The sequence below is a fragment of the Lutra lutra genome, chromosome 12 (genome assembly GCF_902655055.1).
Source record: "Lutra lutra chromosome 12, mLutLut1.2, whole genome shotgun sequence".
Lineage (NCBI taxonomy): Eukaryota > Metazoa > Chordata > Mammalia > Carnivora > Mustelidae > Lutra > Lutra lutra.
The window spans coordinates 48,054,211-48,075,172 of NC_062289.1; the positions used below are offsets into that span (position 1 = coordinate 48,054,211).

The following is a 20,962-nucleotide window of genomic DNA, read 5'->3' on the forward strand; positions in this document are numbered from 1 at the left end:
CAAGTTAGGCCTAAGCCTCATCTCATAGATAAGGCTTCTGGAAGTTAAGTGACATGTCCAAGGCTTCAGAGCTACTGAGTGGCCAAGCAGACATTCAAGCCCATAGCTGTTGGACTTCAGTCCTTTACTCTTAATATTTTCTATACAGGAGACTTCTGCCCTCCGGTGTCCCCTGGAGCTCCTGGGTCCCTCAGGAAACTTGCAAGAGGGCAGGGTGGGTCTCCAGAAGAGAAGAGCAGGAGCCCATACTCAGGACTGTCCTTAGCTCTTGGCATTCAAGGATCCAGGGAGAGGGGACAGGGAGGTCCACCTCTCTGTGATACTCTCCACTCAATCAGACGGCAAAGGAGAGGGAGAATCCAGGCTGATGTGCTTCCTGGTGGAGGGCACCCCACATGAGACCTTTTAGGAAGCTGAGTTGGACAACAGGATGCAGCAAAGAGGCCAAGAAACACCTAGGCAACCCATGAATCCCAGCTCGGAGGGTGAACATCTGGCGGGATCGAAGCTGAGAACAGTAATCTTGCCCAAATGGGCAGCACAAGGTCTGGGGTAGGATGGTGTATGCAGAGGAAAAGCATCTCCCTCCCCAGACTCCGAATGCATTGCCACCCCTGTGGGTGGGCCCCAGGAGGAAGAAGACAGACCTGGGGTCCAGCCCCACCTTGGGTCTCGCTCTGAGTGTGAATGTGGGAGAGCCTGAGGAAGCTCCACAAAGTGATACTTACTCAATATAAAAACTGTTTCTTCCACAATTGTTGATAAACTCAAATGACTTGTCCACTGATTTTTTGTGAAGTATTTGGTAGTCGTAATCCTCGGCAGGCACCACTAGAACATGGACCTAAAGGAAACCTGTCAGCAATGGCTTTGGATTTCCAACAGCAGGGCACACCTATGGCTATTCATTGTACTTTCTCTTCACTATGAGCAGTGTTCTCTGTTGTGAAGCCCAAGACCACACTAAACAGGTCTTATGAGAAAAGAATCCCAAGAACTCCCCTAAGCCAGTGTTAAAGGTTCAACCCACGTTCCTCTGTTAGAAATGGCGTGTGCTGGGGCAGACCCCTTGGAGCACCTGCTCAGAGAAGCTGCAGCCTCAAGTGCTCAGTGGGGATAGGGCCTGTTAGTAGGGCCAGGGCCCCATGTGATCTATGCCTGGGGTGACCCTGGATCACCACAGGTCACATTTTGTATTTTTAAAGGTGAACAAACCAAAATGGTGGGACCAATGGGGGAAACTCACGTCATGGTTTGCCTTGAAGCTTACATCCTGTCAGATACTCTGTTATAAATAACTGCATCCCTAGTCTTTAAAAGTACTGCTTAGCTCTCTGTGCCTGTTTCAATCAGACTCTTCCAGTAACAAATGCTATAGGAAATTTCAAATGTCTTTGTCAATGAGTCACCAACATACAGCTTATAGAGAGCTCACTGCTCTCATGTTATTCAATCAGTAAGCATTTGCCAAGCACTGTGTGCCAGGTAGAATCCTAGGCACAAGGGATACAAAACGCATAAAGTCAGGCCCCTGTCCCTAGGAAGATGGCCTCCTCGGAGAAAGAATGAAGCTTGAGCAAGAGACTAGAGGGTCACACAGCAGGGCTTGGATAATGCTACCTGTTTCCCTGACAGGCTTTACTGGCATTGAGTTACCATGATTCCATCAATCAAGGTAACAAACAGGGTAAGGGATACCTTGTGCAGGTAACGGGCTTATGTTTGAGGGTCTCATGAGGGCCCCAGATGGGCAGATATGCATTAGATGGTCCCATAGTGGTTCCAGAGCTCTGAAAATATCAGAGATGAATTCAGAAATGTGGTGTCATTCCCACCACAAGAGAGAACAGAACCAGCGGGTACAGAGGATGTTATCCAAAGAGAAATGACAGAACAAGGGGGCTCAGGGTCACACCCGAGGGAACGCCACCATATGTGGACAAAAGGAAAAAGAAATCAGTGAAGAAGCACTAGAGAAAGGGGAAACAGAATGAGAGAAAGCAGCTACAGAAGCCCAAAAAGGAAAGTTTCAAGAGCAAAGGAAGAGTAAATGCTTTAGAAAGATACCAGTCAGGTGAGGAGCGAGGAGGGGCTGAAGCAGAGTGAGACCCTTGTTTACCAGAGCTTCCTGCCGGGGAGTTTTTCCTTCCTATTCACTTACCCATTATTCCAATTTCCCTTGACCTTAATTGTCACCTGCTTTTTTTTTTTTTGCAAAAGGCAGCTATGAAATTTAAACATTTTTCTATAAGACTTCAATTCCTTGGAAGAATTATTGTCACGAGCCAAACAGGTACCCAGAACAGCTGACCAAAGCAAGCACATGAAGAGCAAGCTGAGGGAGAAGCAGACCGTACCAATACTAGGGACTTTCCTTCTGGAACCTTCACGGTCACAGCCACCTCTGGCTTGGAGATGTCCAACTCAACTTGATCTTCAGCAATGACTTGGTCCCGGCAGCCAAGCACATGGGGGCAAAAAGAGGCACGGAAGACACCTGCAGGCAGAGCCAGACAGGAGCTCCTGTCATGGTCCTGTGAGGCCCAGCCTGGCTCGCAGCTATGGCCCCTGCTCCCTGACACTCACCAGGCCACGGCCGCCCTCCGTCCACAAAGACTTGTGTGGGAAATGCTGGGTGTGCTGGTTGATAAAAATGGATGACAATGACATATCGGCCTAGGCGTGGTACAAGTCCTCGCAGGGTCACTTGGTTCTGGGTAGAAAAAAAGAGGATAAGGAAAACTACTCAAGTTGCAGAACTATGAACATTTAGAGTTTGAAAAAAAAAAAAAACCCTCTAGATATTTCCCCAAGTGAAATGAACACCTATGGTCACATAAAACTTTCCCTTGAATGTTTACAGTGGCACTCTTATAATCAGAAATACTGGAAACAAACCAAATGACCCGCAGCTCAGAATGGATGAACCAACAGTGTGGTCAGCCGTTAATGATGCTGGAGGGAGTGTAATTTGGTACAATCATTTCGGTAAACTGTCTGGTGGCTTTTACCAAAGTCAGACATGTCACTGAGCAATTGCACTCTTAGGTACATGCCCAACAGAAATGCATAACGTTTGCCAAAAGGCTGTTCCAGATTGTTCCCAGCACTTATATATCACTTGGAATAACCAAGAGAGAAAGAGTCAGACTCCATTTTGGATGTTTGACTGACAGGTATCAAGCCCCATCGCTCGTCTTTAATCTTCTGCCCCACACCTGCACAAGCCAGTAAGAAGGCCCAGAAGCCCATCCCTTGGCACAGGGAAGAAGTTCAAGACACACTAATTCTAGCCCATGGGAAGGGGGTCCTCATCTTGCCCTCCTCCACCTTCCTTCACCCCTGCCCAACCACAGTGAAAATCAGAATTGTGCCCCCACTTTTGCTCAAGCTTGAGTGTGAGTCCTGCTCTCTCCAGAAAACTTCACTGTGAGATATGTCTTTTCAAACGCTCAAAAAAAAAAAAAAAAAGAAGAAGAAGAAGAAGAAAGAAAAAGAAAAGGGAAAGGAAAAAGAAATACAGCAGCAATAAAAGATTATCCTCATCTTTCTGACGAGAACTGTGACTTGAAGAAGGCAAGTAATATGAGAAAGGCCATGGTCTAATTTAAAAGCAAAGCCAGAACTAGAACTCCTTTGTCATGATTTCAGTTCGTCTCCTCTTATGAATCTGGGTGGACTTCCCCACACAGGCTCTTATTAAATTTTCTCTCTCAGATCCTGTTAATTTTCTAACTTGATGCAATGGGAACGGACATGAGCCTCCTCTAGGACTGAAAGGACACCATATCATCAGGACAAATGCTAAGTCCTGCAAGTTCATAGTTTACAGTGAAAAAAATTCAGTCAGTCCCTTACTATATTTCATATTCATGCTATCAATTATTAGTTAATAAATGTTTATTGAGAATTTCCTGCCTCCAAAGCATTTTGCTGGTATAGTTGGGGACGCAAAACATCTATTAGCCAGAGCAGCTTTCGCAAGTGCTTACATGCCACCTTGGGAAGACAAGTGATCATCTCAACAATGTTACACAGCAGTAGCCCATGAAACTATGACCTATCACGAAACGGGCCACGAAAAGTTGCCAAATGACTGTGTAGACAGAGATACAGAAAGAAAAGAGAACATCAGGATAGGGCAGTCATAGACAGGAATAGCCAGATACCTCACATCTGGGATTCTCCACAGTTGAGAGCAGAGGTCCCCAAACTTCAGGGGCATCCAAATCCCTTGGAGGGTTTATTAAAACTTAGACTCCTGGGCCCCGCCAGTTCTGGGGTGGGCTTGTAAATACGTATGTCTAACAAGTTCCCAGCTGATGTGGATGCTTCTGGTAAGGGCCACGCTTTGAGAACCATAATTTAGAAACAACACACTTGAGGGGAGCCCCACCTGTGGCGCCTTCAAGATGACTCCAGTAACATCAGCAGAAGGCAGAGGATCCTGGGGCAGGAAAGGGGAAGACTCACCCCTTGGGACATCCAAAATCAAGGCTGTTGGAGGAGTTTCAGGGACCAGAGAGACACAAGAGGCACTGAAAAAAAAGAAAAAAGAAAAGAAAAGAAAAAGAATATTAAAAAACAACCAAAAATGGAAGAACTGTCCGTTGGTGAAAATAGCAACTGTGAGCACAAGACTATGTAACATCGACAGGACCTAGTCTCGGGAGAACCACAGGACTGTGGAGGGATCTTTATACAAAGACACTCAGTGTAGTCAACTGTCAAGTGTATTCCGGCAAACCCACTCAATGCAATGAGCCAAAGCAGAAAGAAAATCTTAATTTTGATAGAAACCAGACAGAAACTTACAGCAACCTTCCCTTCTAAGAACTATAATTCATGTTAAATGGGGTCAATGCCATGCAACATTATTATTCATTTCTAAACATAAATGTCACCATAAAATCATATAAAAACAAAGAAGGCAAGTGCACATCATTTCTCTTAGGCACAGATTTCTTTTAGGCCAGATGTCACTGTCTTGGTGGCTTCTATAGCCTTAACCATATGCCTAAGATTTTACGACTGTGTCTACAAATTATTTTTGAATCTACAACAAAAAAACCCCTCCTGAAACCCCAATAATCACTCGTCAGCTAGTCCTCATAACACAGCGGTGAGATGGGTCATTATTTCCATGGTTTTTTAAATGAGGAGTCTCAGACACTGCAATTAAAGTATTGGAACAAAGTGAGTCTTTGCGGGGTTTCAGAAGAGCCCGCAGGAACTTCTCTTGAGGGCAAAGCTTACCCATTCTGCCCAGTGGCTACAGTGTCAGCTTCCTGACATTAATGGAATCCTGGAAAGACAGCTGGGATCAGTGATTTAGCTTATTTTTTATTTTAACCCATCATCAGCCTTTAGTACCTTGGCCTATGATCCCTTCTGAAGTTAAGCATAAAGTCACAGCCTTACAAGCATTGTAGTACCACTCAGAGCACAAACAAGGGAGAAAGGAAAGGAAACCCATTACCTTTGATTAACATAACCCCCGTAACTGGCAATGCATTTGACTTGAGGTCTCAAATATTCAGTAGAGAATTCTTCAATGGGTATGATACAAATTTGATGCTGTTGAGCAAATACAGTGCAAAAAGGTAACATCACGGTTATCAGCAAAGTCAACAGTAACGGTCAAACATATTCTTTAAAAAGCTGTTAAGTAAAGAAATTACAATTGTTATTTTAAAGTAGAAAAAAACTGCAGAATGGCACTCCCTATGGCATCCTTATGTGCAACAACCCTTTTTAGCATTACACAGGATCGCTGGCCAAATGTTCTTGGGATAGTCACACGAAAAAATGAAATTATGACATTCAAAAACAACTCTTTGTGACTTCAGGTGCCTGTTTTCCTTTCCTGCCCTGGGCTGATGCTGGCTCTTCAGACCCATTGGTAGGGAGAGGCGGGATGTGGCAGGCAGCTAGGGAGCCTGCTGTTCAGAGCCTGTTGTCTGTAACTCCTGCTATAAACAATCTTTCTGAATAGAGGATGACCTGATTCTTGGGCACATCTGGACTTCATTAAAGGAAGTGTCTCCAGGACTAGTTTTTGAGTCACATAAGAGACTCAGTTATCAACATATCAATACATTGTATTTTAATCCAAAATGTATCATCAGCTTGACCACAAACCTATTCAGTAACAACAAAACTTTTTATTGAACACCTACTATAGGCCAGGTACTGAGACTAAGGGATCCTAGAAGACCAAGATGGCGAATACCCCTGTTCTCATGGAGCTTATATCCTAGTTAGACGTCCGAATGACATCAGACTATTTCAATAAGGGCGAACTTATGCTTAAAAGATGAAGACTCAGCCCTGTTATAATTCCCAAAGATGAAGAGGTTAGATTTGCTCAGATTGTTATGTTTAAAAAGATAGTCACAATTTTAAAAAGAAAGCCTTAAGCTATTATAGAATTTATGTAATAACTTCTAAAAACTCAATTCCAGATAATTCTGAAGAGAAGGCTCAAAGTTTTTAATATTGTCCAGCATGAATATTTTAAACACATTAGAACATGCTGGCCTAGCATTTCCCAGAGTGTGATTTGTGCTTAATATCAGCAGTGAGAGCAAGTTGCTTCATACTTAGATAATCTTCTGTTCTCTGAGGCATTTATTAGAAATCTGGCCATCCTTTCCTAGCCCAGTCCCACTGCCTGTGTTTACCATAATTCTCAATATTTAAGTTGTGCTATTAAAAGGGAGACATGAAGGTATCTAACCTGCCAAACTTGGTATTTTTAACTCTTAATTGTATATATGTAATTAACTGAATAATATGCTTTTTTGAGATAGAGTAACAATAATCTGGAAAGGAAATACCAGGTGGTTGCAACGTTGAAAATTCTGAAGGAATTTGCCAAGAAACTAATAGACATGATTAAATAGTAAAATGGGCAAGAAAATAAACAGTAACTAATGGTATTTCTATACACCAGCATAAAAACAAACTAGGAACTATAATGACAAAAGAGATTTCATTCATAATAGTAACAATGAATAAACATTCATGAAATAGAGTTTTGTGCGCTGTGTTCAAACTTGACGAGCAAACTTTACTGGTGCTATAAAAAAAGGCTCAAATGAAGAGGCAAGAGAGAGTTCTAGATGCGAATAAAACACATCATAAAACTAGCAACTCTTAACATATTCACTTTGTAGGTGGAATACAAACCCCACCAAAATTTCTTTAAGTTTTAAAATATAGAGATATCACCAAAATGCTTCTAAAATTCAAAGGGCAAAATAGACGCGTACCAGAAGGAATCGGGCCCTGCGTGCTCTGAGCCGAATGCCCACATCTGTCAACAGTTCATAGACGGCGAGGCGACTCCTGCCATCAGTCACAACACTCCGGCAGAGGACACTGTGAGAGGAAAGAGTGTTCTTAGCCTGACTCCTCTGGTCTCCCTGACCTCGTGCCTCCCTACGGGGTAGCTGATGGCTCTTCTGTTTCCCCTGTTTATAACTAGGTCACTGACAGTGAATTTTCTGGCACAATGCATTCTAGAGAGATGCAGTCCACAATCAATACAAGAAAAAGAACCTTCTGACTGTGGCTCATCTCAGGGCTAAAGGCCTTGCTCACTTTTTCCACCCAGCTTTATGCAATACTTGGTCTAGTCATTGGGAGAAAAAGCCCCAGGGTCAATAATGTCTGATCTTGGGTGCCTGGGTGGCTAAGTCGGTTAAGCGACTGCCTTCAGCTCAGGTCATGACCCTGGAGTCCGGGGATTGAGTCCCACATCGGACTCCCAGCTCTGCAGGGAGTCTGCTGTTCCCTCTGACCTTCTACCCTCTCTTGGTCTCTCTTACTCTCTCTCTAAAATACATAAATAAAATTAAAAAAAAAAATGTCTGATCTCCAAGATACAACCTTCATGGAGACTTATCAATATTCTTAGTACTGTTGGTGACTAAAGTTGCCTATCGGCCTCAAAACGATTGACAATATCCCACACCCCGTCAGCGTTGGGGCTGGCCTTACTCCAGTCATGACTAACCAGAATTTGCCATTGGAAGCTCAGTCTGCTCCTCTCACACTTCCTTCCTCGTTGTACCAGCTGCACTCCTTTCTTCGACCCCATCAAGTGAAATACGGAGTTTAGGAACATTTAAAAGTTCACGGTTTGAAACCAAAGAATAGACTCTAATGGTAAAACCCATTGAAGAAGTATTTTTGGAGGAATGTTTCTGACTTCATATTCTGTAGTCACTTTTCTGTCTGTAAATGCAATTTGGAAACTAGTTTGGAGGCAAACTAAAAGAAATGACTGTCTCTGGGAAATATTTGAAATAATTTATGCAATGTCTTTTTGGTAAGTATTAAAATGAGATAGTATTATAAAGAGCCATAGTTAGAAACTCAAAGAACAGCTGTTTTCTTTTTCCTTTTGAGCACTTGTGTGTGTGTGTGTGTGTGTGTGTGTGTGAAATTAAAATGCATTCCTTTTGGTTCAAGCACAATCCTGGGAGTTAAATATATTAGGTGATTCACTTGGATTTAGTTTTATCCATATCCTTTTAAAATTCTTACTAAGAATAGACTAATGATAATAACTGGATTGAATTAATCCGAGTGAACTTCTCTCACAGAAGGGCGATCAGATTTATCACAACACTGTTTTGAAAGTGGTACTTTAATTAGCACCACTACTCTTCTGTTGGGATATTTTTTAATATAACTCCATTAGAACTCACTTGAAAAATGCTGGGAAAGACTCAACCCTCAGCAGGAGAAGCTGCAATGTTGAAAGGGCCTGTCATTTGAAATAGGCTTTGATGGGTCAAATATTTTCCAATTGCACCACATTTTTGGACCATGGTACTTACAGCCTGTTCATGTTCACTTGTCCACATGACAGCCAAAGTAGAGATGGAGGAAATATTTTAGACTAGTGAAACCATATCATGGGACATTCCTGGAAATAGTTAAACACAATAAAAGGGAGTCCTAGTCTAATGCAACCCTTTCTTGGTATTCTAATGTCCCTGGTAAAGAAGAACTTGGTGCTGTCATGTCCAGAGTCAAAGTGATCTCCAGACTACCGCACAGTTGTCTGCCCCAAATGCCATTCGGACAGACGTCATAAAACCAGGCTTATGGCTTATGGAATCCTGGAATGGTGCCCTTTCTTTCTTTAGCTTTGAAACCACTCCTCTGCTTGGTCTAGATGTTCTCAGCCTCTTCTGAGATGGGTCAGAGAGCCACCAGGGACATTAATAGTGTTTCCTCCTGGGCCCTTAGCCATCACCACCTTGTATCCTGTGGAGCATGGATCAAGCGACATAATTTGGAAGGTGGAAGGAGTCAGAGGGCTGAACCAGAGGGTGCACAGAACCTAGAGAAGCCCTGCCCCAGGCCTGTGGCCAAAAATCTCCAGGACTCGGGTGGTGAAGTGACACACTTGACTGGGAGTATACATTCCAGTGGTTGCTGATGTCATCCACAGACGAAACTAACATTTTCAGATAATGACAGAATATTCTGAGGAAATTTTTTGCACCATTAAAAATCTAAATATGTGTGTGTGTGTGTGTGTGTGTGTGTGTGTGTGTGTATTATCATCACCCCAGAGAGAAGAGCTGACTAGATTTTTTTTTAAAGATTCTTAAAAGAAGGACTCACAGTTTCCTTTTTAGGGTCGCTAAGAGCATGATGTTAATTCAATAACCATTTCTTTAAGTCTCATAAAAGTTTCCATTCTAAGCTTCTAAAAGTAACTCTTTTCATAACTTCTTTGATTTGCAAAACAGGGGAAAATGTCCAACTACATCAGGTTATTCGGAGTTTAACAAAAAGCCATAGGCAAGTCATGGAAACAAAATGTGTAAGGCCTTGGCCAAGAACTAGGTGGGTTCACTGAAGTTCTCCACTTGCTGTCTGAAGAGATTGACTCCTGGAGCCATTTATTATAAAATTAATTTCATGTTGAAAGCACCCCTTGTACAGATTCTTTAATTAAAGCATATTATGGGGGCACCTGGGTGGCTCAGTGGGTTAAAGTCTCTGCCTTCGTCTCAGGTCATGATCCCAGGGTCCTGGGATCGAGTCCCACATTGGGCTCTCTGCTCCGCGGGGAACCTGCTTCCTCTCTCTCTCTGCCTGCCTCTCTGCCTACTTGTGATCTCTGTCAAATAAACAAATAAAATATTTTTTAAAATAAAGCATATTATAGACATTTGCATAGATCTTGAAATAGTATGCAAAGAAAACAATTTTTAATAAATCTTTGTCAAAGTTCTTGGAAGAGAGTAACTAAATCAGGGTGAATTTTTAAATCTTTGGTCAATTATTTTTCACCTGATGATCATCAAACATTAATTATTCCCAGTTTCTGCAGGCCGTGTTGTGAAGGCAGTTCTGACAGAGTCTTTTCTCTTTCCCGTGCACCCATGTGCTCTACCCAGCATTTGAGGCAAGAGCACTGAGCTCCCTGCACCGCCCAGGGCTGTGATGGCTTCATGAGAATCTGAGCCAAAGTAGCGAGCGGAACACACAGCTTTTCAAGAAGATGCAACGTTTTCAAGCTGTCCACAGAGAAGCAACCCAATACCACACTGGGGGTGAAACCTGAGAGCATAGTCTCTGCTTGGCTTCAAGATCGGCCTCAAAAAGGAAAAAACTTCCCAGTCCAGATAAAAACCAGAGTTCCCAAGGCTGACCTCCCGATCATTCCAGGACAAAGGAATCCCCCAGGACAGGATCGGTTACCTGTACTTGCAGCTGTAGATGTTCACCTGGCCTACCAGGACAGATCCTGGGCTCTCCATGTGCACATCAACAACGGACAACTGGTCTACTTCCGTGGAATACTGGAGCACCACCACGTAGTTTCCGACCTGCGGGACCCGCAGCCGCAGGTGCAGCTCCACCTGTCAGAGAGCCCGAGCACGTGGATGTGAAATGCACTGGATGCGTTTACATAGCAACAGTGAAACTAGGGCTGAGCAGACACCTGGAAGTAGTGTCAATAGGTCATCATAGTAAGAAACGTGGTCCTCTAGGTAGGAATGCCAGATAAAATACAGGATGTGCCGCTAAATTTGAAATGCAGATACACAATACACGTAACTATTGTCTGCACGTTAAATTGAATGGGGCATTTGTATCTTTATTTTCTAAATCTGGCAACCCTACTTATAGGGGCTTCTACTCTTTCACCTACATATTTGCCTTGTTTCTCAAGGCAAAAGACACTCTAAAACTTGAGGTAAAAAGGTATCTCCAGCAGATGATAAAAGGAATGGAAGTCTGCCTTGAGGCTCTTTTACTGTTCTTCAATTTAAAAAACGAACTTAAAACTTTGTGGTTGCAGATAATGAGAAGTGATACATGCACCCCACTTCTGGGACGATAGCTAATAATAGTTTGGTTTTCATACTTCCAAACCATTGTCCATGTCTGAAAATGCACACGCATGTACTTTTTTTTTTTTTAAGAAATACTGCTCATAGTAGGCAATCATGGATGCTTTCGTACATCACAGCAGAGCCGAGTAGCTCTGACAGAGTCCATATGACCCTCAAAGCCAAAAATATTTACTATCTGGCTTTTCACCCAAAAATAAAAAAAAATGCCCATGCCTTGTTAGGAGCTTGGAGTCTGGAATCATACTGCTGCCAGCTGCGTGACTGTGAACAAGTTACTTAATGTCTATATGCCTCAGTATTCTCCAGTGTACAAATGAAGATAATAATAGTATCCACCTTTTAAGATTATCATGAGGATTAAATGAAGTAATATGGGAAGAACTCTCAGAAATGTATGCGGCATGTCACAAATACTAAATAAACACTGATGATTATAATTGTAATTATTGCCTTTTGCCATGACTTGCTTTTTTTACTCAATAGTATTTTCTCTGTTTATAGCAGGTACATGCAGATAAACTTCATTTTCTTAATGGCTTTCTACCATTCCATATAGTATGATCATAAAGTGATTTATTTAACTACTCCCCAATTGATGGACACTTAGGTTGCCTCTAATTTATATATTAGAGAGATATATAATATACATTATTATAAATTATATAATTTATATAATATAAATTTAATAAATCATAAATTTAATAAATTAATAAATGTAATTTATAATGATGTGTTACTATAATCATATTATATATAAATTATGTAATTTATATATTATAATAAATATGTATTATAAATTATATAACTTATATGCAATATATAATTTATATGTGTATATATATTATAAATTATATAATTTATATAGATGTATCTATGTATATATCATCATATAGCTTTCATGTTACATGGGAAAAACATATATATATATATATATGCATCTCCTTAGGCTAGTATTTCCGTAAGATTCCTAGGAGTAGAATTGCTGAGTCAAAGAATAGGTGCATATTGAATGTCTGAGCCAATATTAGAACTACATTCTATACAGTTTAACTCTCTTCAGTCTGTAAGCTCAGGCCCAGCCAAGCTTTACCACACTTAATTAAAATCCTCCTGCCCCTTGCCTTCAGGAAATTCACATTTACTGTTCTCTTTGCACAGCCCTGAGCCACACAACTAATATTTTCCACAGTGATTTTTATATCACTTATATAATAGAAAGACTTCCCTCGGGGGAAAAAAAAGTGGATTATCCACACCACTTTTCCACTCTGTTACAGAGTGAAATATGGGTCCATGTTCAGAGGTTATTACCAGCGTTTCTCCCCTGGGCATCTCCAGACAAGAGTTTGTCTGTTTTCACCCACCATAAAGCACACACAGGCCAATGATGTATTCACCTTTCTCCCAGAAGTTATTATTGGCTGCCAGTTTTATCACAGCACTCTATTATAAATTTCTATTGTTCTTTCCACTCTAAGTCCTATAGATTGATTTTTTGGAAGACTTGTAGGAAGGCTTTTGAATACATCTGTTGGTAAAAGTAGGCTTTGAGAAACTCAGATAAAAGACAAAGGATGGAAAATGGAAATTTTACTAGTTGCTCTTTGTTATCAGTTATTGCTATATTCCTAGTAAAAGGGAACTTCAGTGTCAAGCTGGAAGGTTCCTTTTGGTTTTATGGCCTAGAACTGCCTTTACCTAGTTATGAGTGTTTCAAGATAAAGACATAAAAGGCGGTCATATCAAATCTGATGCTTACACAAAGCTAAGAGGGATGATTAACACATCTGATGTCAAAATGAGTCTTCAAAATGATTTGGTCAACCTCTTATTAAACACCTACTGGATGCCAGCTCCCCTGATGGGCTTATATGATGGGAAACAAGACAGTCCTCAGACAGACTTCAATCAAATACTTAGATTATTAGATCAACACAGTATGAAATTACATGTATGACAAATGTTCTGACGAGGTGGGCAGGGGGCTGCCTGAGAAGGCCGGGAAGACTAGGGAAGGGGGGAGACTTCCTGAAGAAACAACTTAGCTGAGTGCTGGAGGATGAGGAACAGGCCCCAAGGGGAGGGAGGAGCATTCAGGAAGAGGCAACATGCTGCAGCAGGAGGCTACCCTGTCACATACCCGCTGTAGGGTAGCAGATATGCAGTCCAAGAGACTGAAGGCAGGCCACCATGGCCGGGAACATTGAACAAGAAGAGCTATGATAAACCTGGGAGGTAAGAGGGGTAGCCTTAGAGATCGTTAAAATCTTTTGTCTCTATCCTAAAATCAATAGGATGTTATTGAAATTTCCCAGTTGTGTATGGATGAGGATGGGGTGAGAGGGTCAGGGATGATTGGATATTTCTATCAACATGAGTATGCTGACAATTGTATGGAGTCAATATTAGGAGATGCAACAGCAAGAGCTGGTGCAAGTGAGCTAATTAGGTTACTGCTGAGATCCTTATGAAAGACCTCATATACTGGGCAAGAAGGATACATGGAGAGGAGTAGAAATACTTAAGAAAAGGTTGGGATGGACACTCAGAGATGGGTTGTCTTTGGTGAGGGGGAGAACAGAGGAAGTCATGGTTGACCCTAAGGATTCTGATTTATACAATTAGATGGATGGTTGTACCATTTACTTAGGTAAGGACACTAAAATGTACTTTGAGATCCCTCTGAGACACCTAAGAGGTAACATCAGGAAGTTGGCTATGCTCTTCACCTAAAAGGACAAGTATGACTAGACATACCAATTAGGTAGTTATCTGTGTAGGGTTGGTATCTATCACAACAGGCACAGAGGAGGCTGCTTAGGGAGAGAATATAAAGTAAAAAGACAAAGGCCAAGACTAAGCCTGAACAAATTCTAATACCCAATGGCTAGACAGAGGTTGAGCCTATAAATAATATTCTGAGGAAGCAGCCAGAGAGATAGTAAGAGATCTAGACCACTCCTAAATTATGGAAAACAAGGTGTGAGAGTATTTTAAGATGTGAGGGGTATTTGACAAGTACTGAAAGCTTTTGAGAAGTTAAATAAGTGAATAGGCGAGGAATGAAAACTATCTGTTGGACTTAGTGAAAAGAACATAATTGGAAACCCTGGGAAAGAAAGAAAATATAGGAAGGAAGGAAGGAAGGAAGCCAGCCAGACTGGTGTGGGTTGAGATGTGAATGGAAGTGAAAGAATTAGAAAAAGTGTGGAATTATCTAATTCGCTGGAGAAGTTTGGTTGTGAAGGAGGGAAGCATTATGGCTGAGGGACTGTGGAAAGAGAAAGGAGGGTTTTCATAAAAAGGAAGATAGAATTTAGCATCTTTAAAAGGTGACAGGGACTTCCAGTTCAGATGGCATAGTGAATTCACATTTTCTGCACCCCTTCTGCTCCAAGAGACAGCAACTATGGATAAAATGTTTTGAAAGGAAAACAAAAAGATATGTTTGAAATTAAAAGTGATGGAATATAAGTAAAAGAAAAACTCAAAATGCACTAGGGCTGAAGCCCAGAGCCTGTTGTCCTCCAAGTCTGGAAGCACACTGTTTTGGTCAGCAGTTCAGCTCATGCAGAGTAAAGAAAACAAAAGATGCTTCATGAGACAGTGGTTAGATTCAGGCTCATTTTCTGAAGGCAAAGGTAAGGGTTCCCTCAAATCATGAAAAGCTGAAAAAGTTGCTGACAATCTGCCACTTAGATCTCAGCATTATAAGAAGCTGTTGAATTCGGGGATCAAATATCAAAGATGGAGCCTCATGACCAAGAACTGATTTAAGCCACCCACTGACTCAGTGTCTGAATCTGTGCTCACACTAGTATCACAGCAATAGAAGTGGCACATTGTAATGCTTGCCTCTGAACTAAGGGTCCAGCGGACTGGTAAGACATTGCAAAACTATGAAGCTGAGACAGATATAAAAGGAGATGATAAAAACCTTCCATTCAAAATAAGCCAATAAGCCTGCAAACAAGATAAGCTTCCAAAACACAAAAAGAAATCTAATGTCAGAAATAGGCAATGATATCATCAGTCAGAAGATGAGTTTATTTCAGATGAAATGAATTTTATAGGACAGTCTGATAAAGACTTTAAAATAAATATACTGGTCCTTAATCTGAAATCTTCAAACTTGAAAAAGGAAATTATTTTGGATTTTGTTTGGTGGCAAAAGCTAATCTCACCTAACCAACCAACACTTGGTGGCAAAATATGACTTGAACTAAGTCCATGTATATGGTCTTCATGTATTTCTCTTGGAGTGCCTATTCATGCTTTTCACTGGAGAAATATTAACATGTTTGGTTATAGGGTGTTGGCCAGGACCCTCCTGGAGATTGTGCGTGCGCATGCGCGCGTGTGTGTGTGTAGAGAACCTTAAAAATTCTTAATTCTGAAACATACCTGCCTCCAAGGGCATTAAGATACTAAAAAATATAAATGAAAGAGCAGTCTCTTTAAAAAGTAAACAAAGTTGGGGCACCTGGGTGGCTCAGTGGGTTAAAGCCTCTGCCTTCAGCTCAGGTCATGATCCCAGGATCCTGGGATGGAGCCAGGAATCGAGCTCTCTGCTCAGCAGGGAGCCTCTTTCCCCTCCCCTCTCTCTGTCTGCTCTCTGCCTGCTTGTGATCTCTGTCTGTCAAATAAATAAATAAATAAATAATCCTAAAAAGTAAACAAAGTTATGAAGCTAAATTGACAGAAATAAAGCAAGGAAAAATAAATATGAGTAAGAGCCAGTTAGAAATCTTTGAGATTAACAGTATAAATTAAACTGAATCAATAGGCTAGATAAAATCTAGACTGGAGAGAGTGAAACATTCATGTATTCTGAGGAAGTCTTGAGTAATTAACCCACCAAGTAGCCAAAGAGACAAGAGATATAAAAATATGAAAGAGCAGTTTGGAGATAGATTGTGAGGCTCCAAGACTCATCCAGACTAATTTCCAGAAAAGAAAAATGTAAGGAATGGCACCAAAATTATACTTGAAGTGATAACATATGAGAATTTCCCAGGATGAAAGACATGAATCTTCATTCTGAAAGTGTACCTGAGGACTAAATAGATAAATAGAAACAAATCTACACGTAAACATACCATAATGAAACTTTAGAATGTCACAAATAAAAGTCCATCCCAGGATTTCTGGTTAAACGTGGTGGGTTAAGCATGTATATTTACTGATCTTCCCTCTCAGAACTCCACAAAAATTAGAGTCAGGATTTTAAAAATCATAAACACACAAAGAGAAAGAGAATAGGAAAGAGAAATAAAAACCCAACAGACCAGAGAACTCAACAAAATTTTGGAAGCTGGAAAGCAGATGAATGTCAACTAATTAGACCCGAGAAAGCTGAAACCTAAGTGTCTGTGTGTGTGTAGAGCTGGGGGTGAGAGTTGGAAGAAAAGATTGAAGAAATCTCCCAAAGCATAAAACAAGATCAAGAGATTGTAAATGTTGATTAAAGATAAAGAAATAAATTATCAAAGAAATAACTCAAGAAATTTTCCCAGAATAATGGGGATAAAAGCTTCCAGGCTAAAAGGCTGAGAATCTGGCACATTGGCTGAAACACTATCTATATTAAGGCACATCCTTGTGAAATATCAGAACATAAGAAACAAACAAACAAAAATGATCTCAAAGGCTTTATGAAAGGAAAACCAGATTGCAATCAAAGCCCTGGGAATGACAATGTAACAGGACTTGAAGCTAGAAGCCAATGAGGAAACATTATCAAATTCTGGGGAGAAATGATTTCTAATCTAAAATCCTACATCTAACCAAAGTAAAAAAAATCAGGATTGAGAGTAGACTAAAGATAGTTTCAGATATGCAGGTTCTCAGCAACAAAAAAAGCCGCTCCTGTGTGGCCTTTCACAGGAAGCCTCTGGAGGATATAATCTACCAAAATGAGGAAGCAAAAAAAGAAAAAAGAAAAGAAGTTGAAGGAAGTTCCAACAGTCAGAAAAAAGAAGATTCAATACAACGAAGATAAAAAAGAGAATATCTGGAATGGTGGGTGATGGGTGGTGATGGTGGTGATGAAAAATTTCATGAAAGAGCTATGTCTCAGGCTCAGAAACTATATTCCAGGGTCAAGAAGAGAGATGAAAGATTCCAGGGAAGATACCTCCAAGAAGAAATGGAGAAGAGAAAAAAGGAAGAAAGGAAAGGAGAAGAGAGGGAGGGTTGGTATGTGGTGTATTTGAATTAAGATGAAACTTACAATCTATCTGAAAGTCAGCGAAAAGGGTAAGAATAAAATTTCTAGACATTGATTTACAATGGATAAATAAGTGTTCTAAAGGCTACGCTGTACAAAAGAAGAGATCAGAATTACTGAGTAACTTTAGACCTTGTTGGAAAATATATACTTAAGAACATATTTTAACATATTAAGGGTAATCACTAAAATATTAGAAAACAATCTGTACCTATCAAACAAGCAGAAAGATAGAGAAAACTCTCAATCAAACAGAAGAAGAGGGTGCTCAGCTGGCTCAGTCAGTAGAGCATGTTACTCTTAATCTTGGGGTCATGAGTTCAAGTCCCATGTTGACCCCAGATCTTACTTAAAAACAAACAAACAAACAAACAAAAACAAAAAATCAGAAGTAGGAAAATTATTTTTAAGAACATAAATTAAAAGCTAATAAACAGGTATGGCTGCTCTAGAAAACAGTATGGAGGCTCCTCAGAAAGTTAAAAATAGAGCTACTCAGCTAGTACTGGCAACTGCACTATTAAGTATTTATCCAAAGTATATAAACATAGTGATTTGAAGAGGGCATATGTACCCCAATGTTTAAAACAGAAATGTCCACAATAGCCTAAATATGGAAAAAGCCTAGATGTCCATCGACAGATAAATGGATAAAGAAGATGTGGTATGTGTATGTGTGTCTGTGTGTGTGTGTGTGTGTGTGTGTGTACACAATGTTGAAGGAACCAGAGGGTATTATGTTAAGTAAAATAAGTCAGTCAGAGAAAGACAAATACCATATGATTTCACTAATATGTGGAATTTAGAAACAAAATAAATGAACATAGGAGGAGGAAAGGAAAAATAAAATAAAATGAAAACAGAGAGGGAAGCAAACTATAAGAGACTCTTAACTATAGGAAACAAACTGAGGGTCACGGGGGGGGTGGGGGAGGGATAATTGGGTGATGGGCATTAAGAAGGGCACTTAATGGTATGAATACTGGGTGTTGCATGTAACTGATAAATCACTAAATTCTATCTCTGAAACTAAAAATATAGTATATGTTAACTAAATTGGATTTTAAAGAGCTAATAAAATAAATAAAATGATAAAAGTCCAAATATGTCTGAAATAACAATAAATATAAATGGATTAAAATCACATTGTGAAACAGAGATGATCAAATTGAAATTAATTATATATATTATATATATATATATATATATATATATATATATATATATATATGAATTTGTTTACAAGAGACAGAGGCTTGGTGTACAACAGTGTGATCTGACTTTAAAAGATGAGCTGTCCAGATTATCTTTCTCAGAAAGAATAAAGAAGGGAGACTCAGGTGGCAGTAAGTGCCAGAGCTAGGAGTTAACAAAGAAATGGGACCAGAGCAGACTTCATGGCATGTGCATGAGACAAAGAGCTATGAATAAACAAAAGAAATCATTTCATAGAAGGAGAGGTGAATAGGCAAACACATGAAGAGAAGGGAAGGCTTCTGTGAGAGCCAGGTAGTTCTGTCCCTTGAAGATTTCTGGGAGACCTGAATGTACTCAGTTCCTTCCCCTGGAATCCTGCCAGACCTCCCTGTATCCTAGAAGAGGAAAAATTATTCATATGAACTAGACTTCTTAGTGGGTTGCTCTTTCAACTCACGGTGCTGACTAGAACATGTAATAGCAGTATGGCTAATGGTTACTGAATGATCACTTGATCACAACAAGAGCCCCTCATGGATTATTTATTTAATAGTAACCATGAGGTAGCTACTATTCTTATCCCCATTTTGTATACTAGTAAATTCAGGCCTAGAGAGATTTTACAGCTAGTTACTGATGACCCAAGACATGAAAGCAGGCAGTTTCACTCCAGAACCATCTTGACCATGACATATGGTTTCCAGAGGAAGGATTACTCTGCATTGCTCCAGGTGGCTAATGACAACCAAAAATTAGCCTACTTCTAGAAGAAGTGACTCCTCCATCAATTTAAGTATTCAACAGAGGCTAAGTGAATGTTTAATAAGGATAATTTAGAAAGGATTCCTTCACAGGAAGGGAAATCAAATGATTTCTATGACCTCTTCTAAAGCCATTAGTCTTTGAATTTTAGCACAATGATCCACTACAGCACTGTTCAATAGAACTTTCTGTGATAGCAAAGATATCCTATAATCTGTGTTTTCCGTTAAGGTGGCCACTGGACATCTGTGATTATTGAACACTTAAAATATGGCCAGTGCAATTGAGGAAATGGATGTTTAGCTCTACTTAGCTTTCATTAATTTAAATTTATGGAAAGCACATGGGCTAGTCATTGCTGTACTAGACAGCCCAAGTCTGTAAGCATTTAGATACAATGGTAAAACAGACTGTTAAATAAAACTGGACAGCCCAGGGCTTACTTTTATGCACCGTGCAAATATGGCCTTGCCCAACACCTCAGTGCCATGGCTCTGGGCTGAATCAGAGGCAAAGACACTTCCTGATGAGTCATTAGCATCATATCCTGGAGGCTGGCCCACTTCAACAGCACCTCCCTGCTGTCTGGGGAACACACACACTGTATGCGTGTGTGCATATTTAGGTATGTATGTATTATATATGTACACATTGTGTGTGTATGCATGTATGTATGTATGTATGTGTGTGTGTGTGTACAGCATGGGTTGGGAGGGATACAGCAGATTGTTAGAATGCAGTGGGAATGAGATCATTAGCTTTTCTTTATGCATATCTATATTGCTTTACTTGTTACAACAAGTACACGCACATATAAATTTTTTGCAAAACAAAAACTCAAATAAAATGAAATGAAGCTAAAGAAATATCCTTAAAATCCTATAACAGCTACCCTAGAAATGTTAGCAATATAGTTTACAAAAAGGTATACATCGAAATATTCAGTGAGAACTAATACCATATATGTTATCAGTCTACAAATTCAAGCATGAACACTGGCCTCAAAAGGTACAGAACAGAGAATGTTGTAAAAAGTCAGGAATGGAAATACAGTAAAGGAAGTTGTGTTTTGTTTTGTTTTGTTTTTTTCAGTGTCTTTATTTTGAGGGGTTGCACTGTTGTTCTTAGTGTTGATGTACAGGACTTCTAACCCAAATCTTAAATCAGTAGAGTCTTAAATTGTTTTGAGGTTTACAAACTCCGGGAAGAAAAGCAATGCCCAAACCTGTAGTAACCTGTCCTCTAAGCCACAAGGGAGGGGCCTTGGGATGTAGGGGTTCCAGATTTCTGAGCTCAAAGAAATCAGCCCTTACAAACTGCTTAGCCTGAGGGGCTGAACAGTCAGTGAGCAGTGCATCCTTTTAGGGTAAGCTGTGTAGTTTCT

At 40.3% G+C, this 20,962-nt stretch overlaps 1 protein-coding gene across 2 annotated transcripts in view; it reads right to left on the minus strand.

The window, feature by feature from the left end:
* Positions 1-20,962, minus strand: part of LAMA3 (laminin subunit alpha 3) — a 262,818-nt gene that overhangs the window by 104,943 nt on the left and 136,913 nt on the right. For both annotated transcript variants that reach the window (XM_047697035.1, XM_047697036.1), the window contains exons 24-30: positions 10,732-10,892; positions 7,275-7,383; positions 5,480-5,577; positions 4,397-4,538; positions 2,587-2,713; positions 2,358-2,497; positions 729-844 (exon numbers count right to left, since the gene is read on the minus strand). In XM_047697035.1, coding sequence (XP_047552991.1) covers positions 729-844; positions 2,358-2,497; positions 2,587-2,713; positions 4,397-4,538; positions 5,480-5,577; positions 7,275-7,383; positions 10,732-10,892 — 893 coding nt within the window. The remainder of the gene's footprint in view (positions 1-728; positions 845-2,357; positions 2,498-2,586; positions 2,714-4,396; positions 4,539-5,479; positions 5,578-7,274; positions 7,384-10,731; positions 10,893-20,962) is intronic.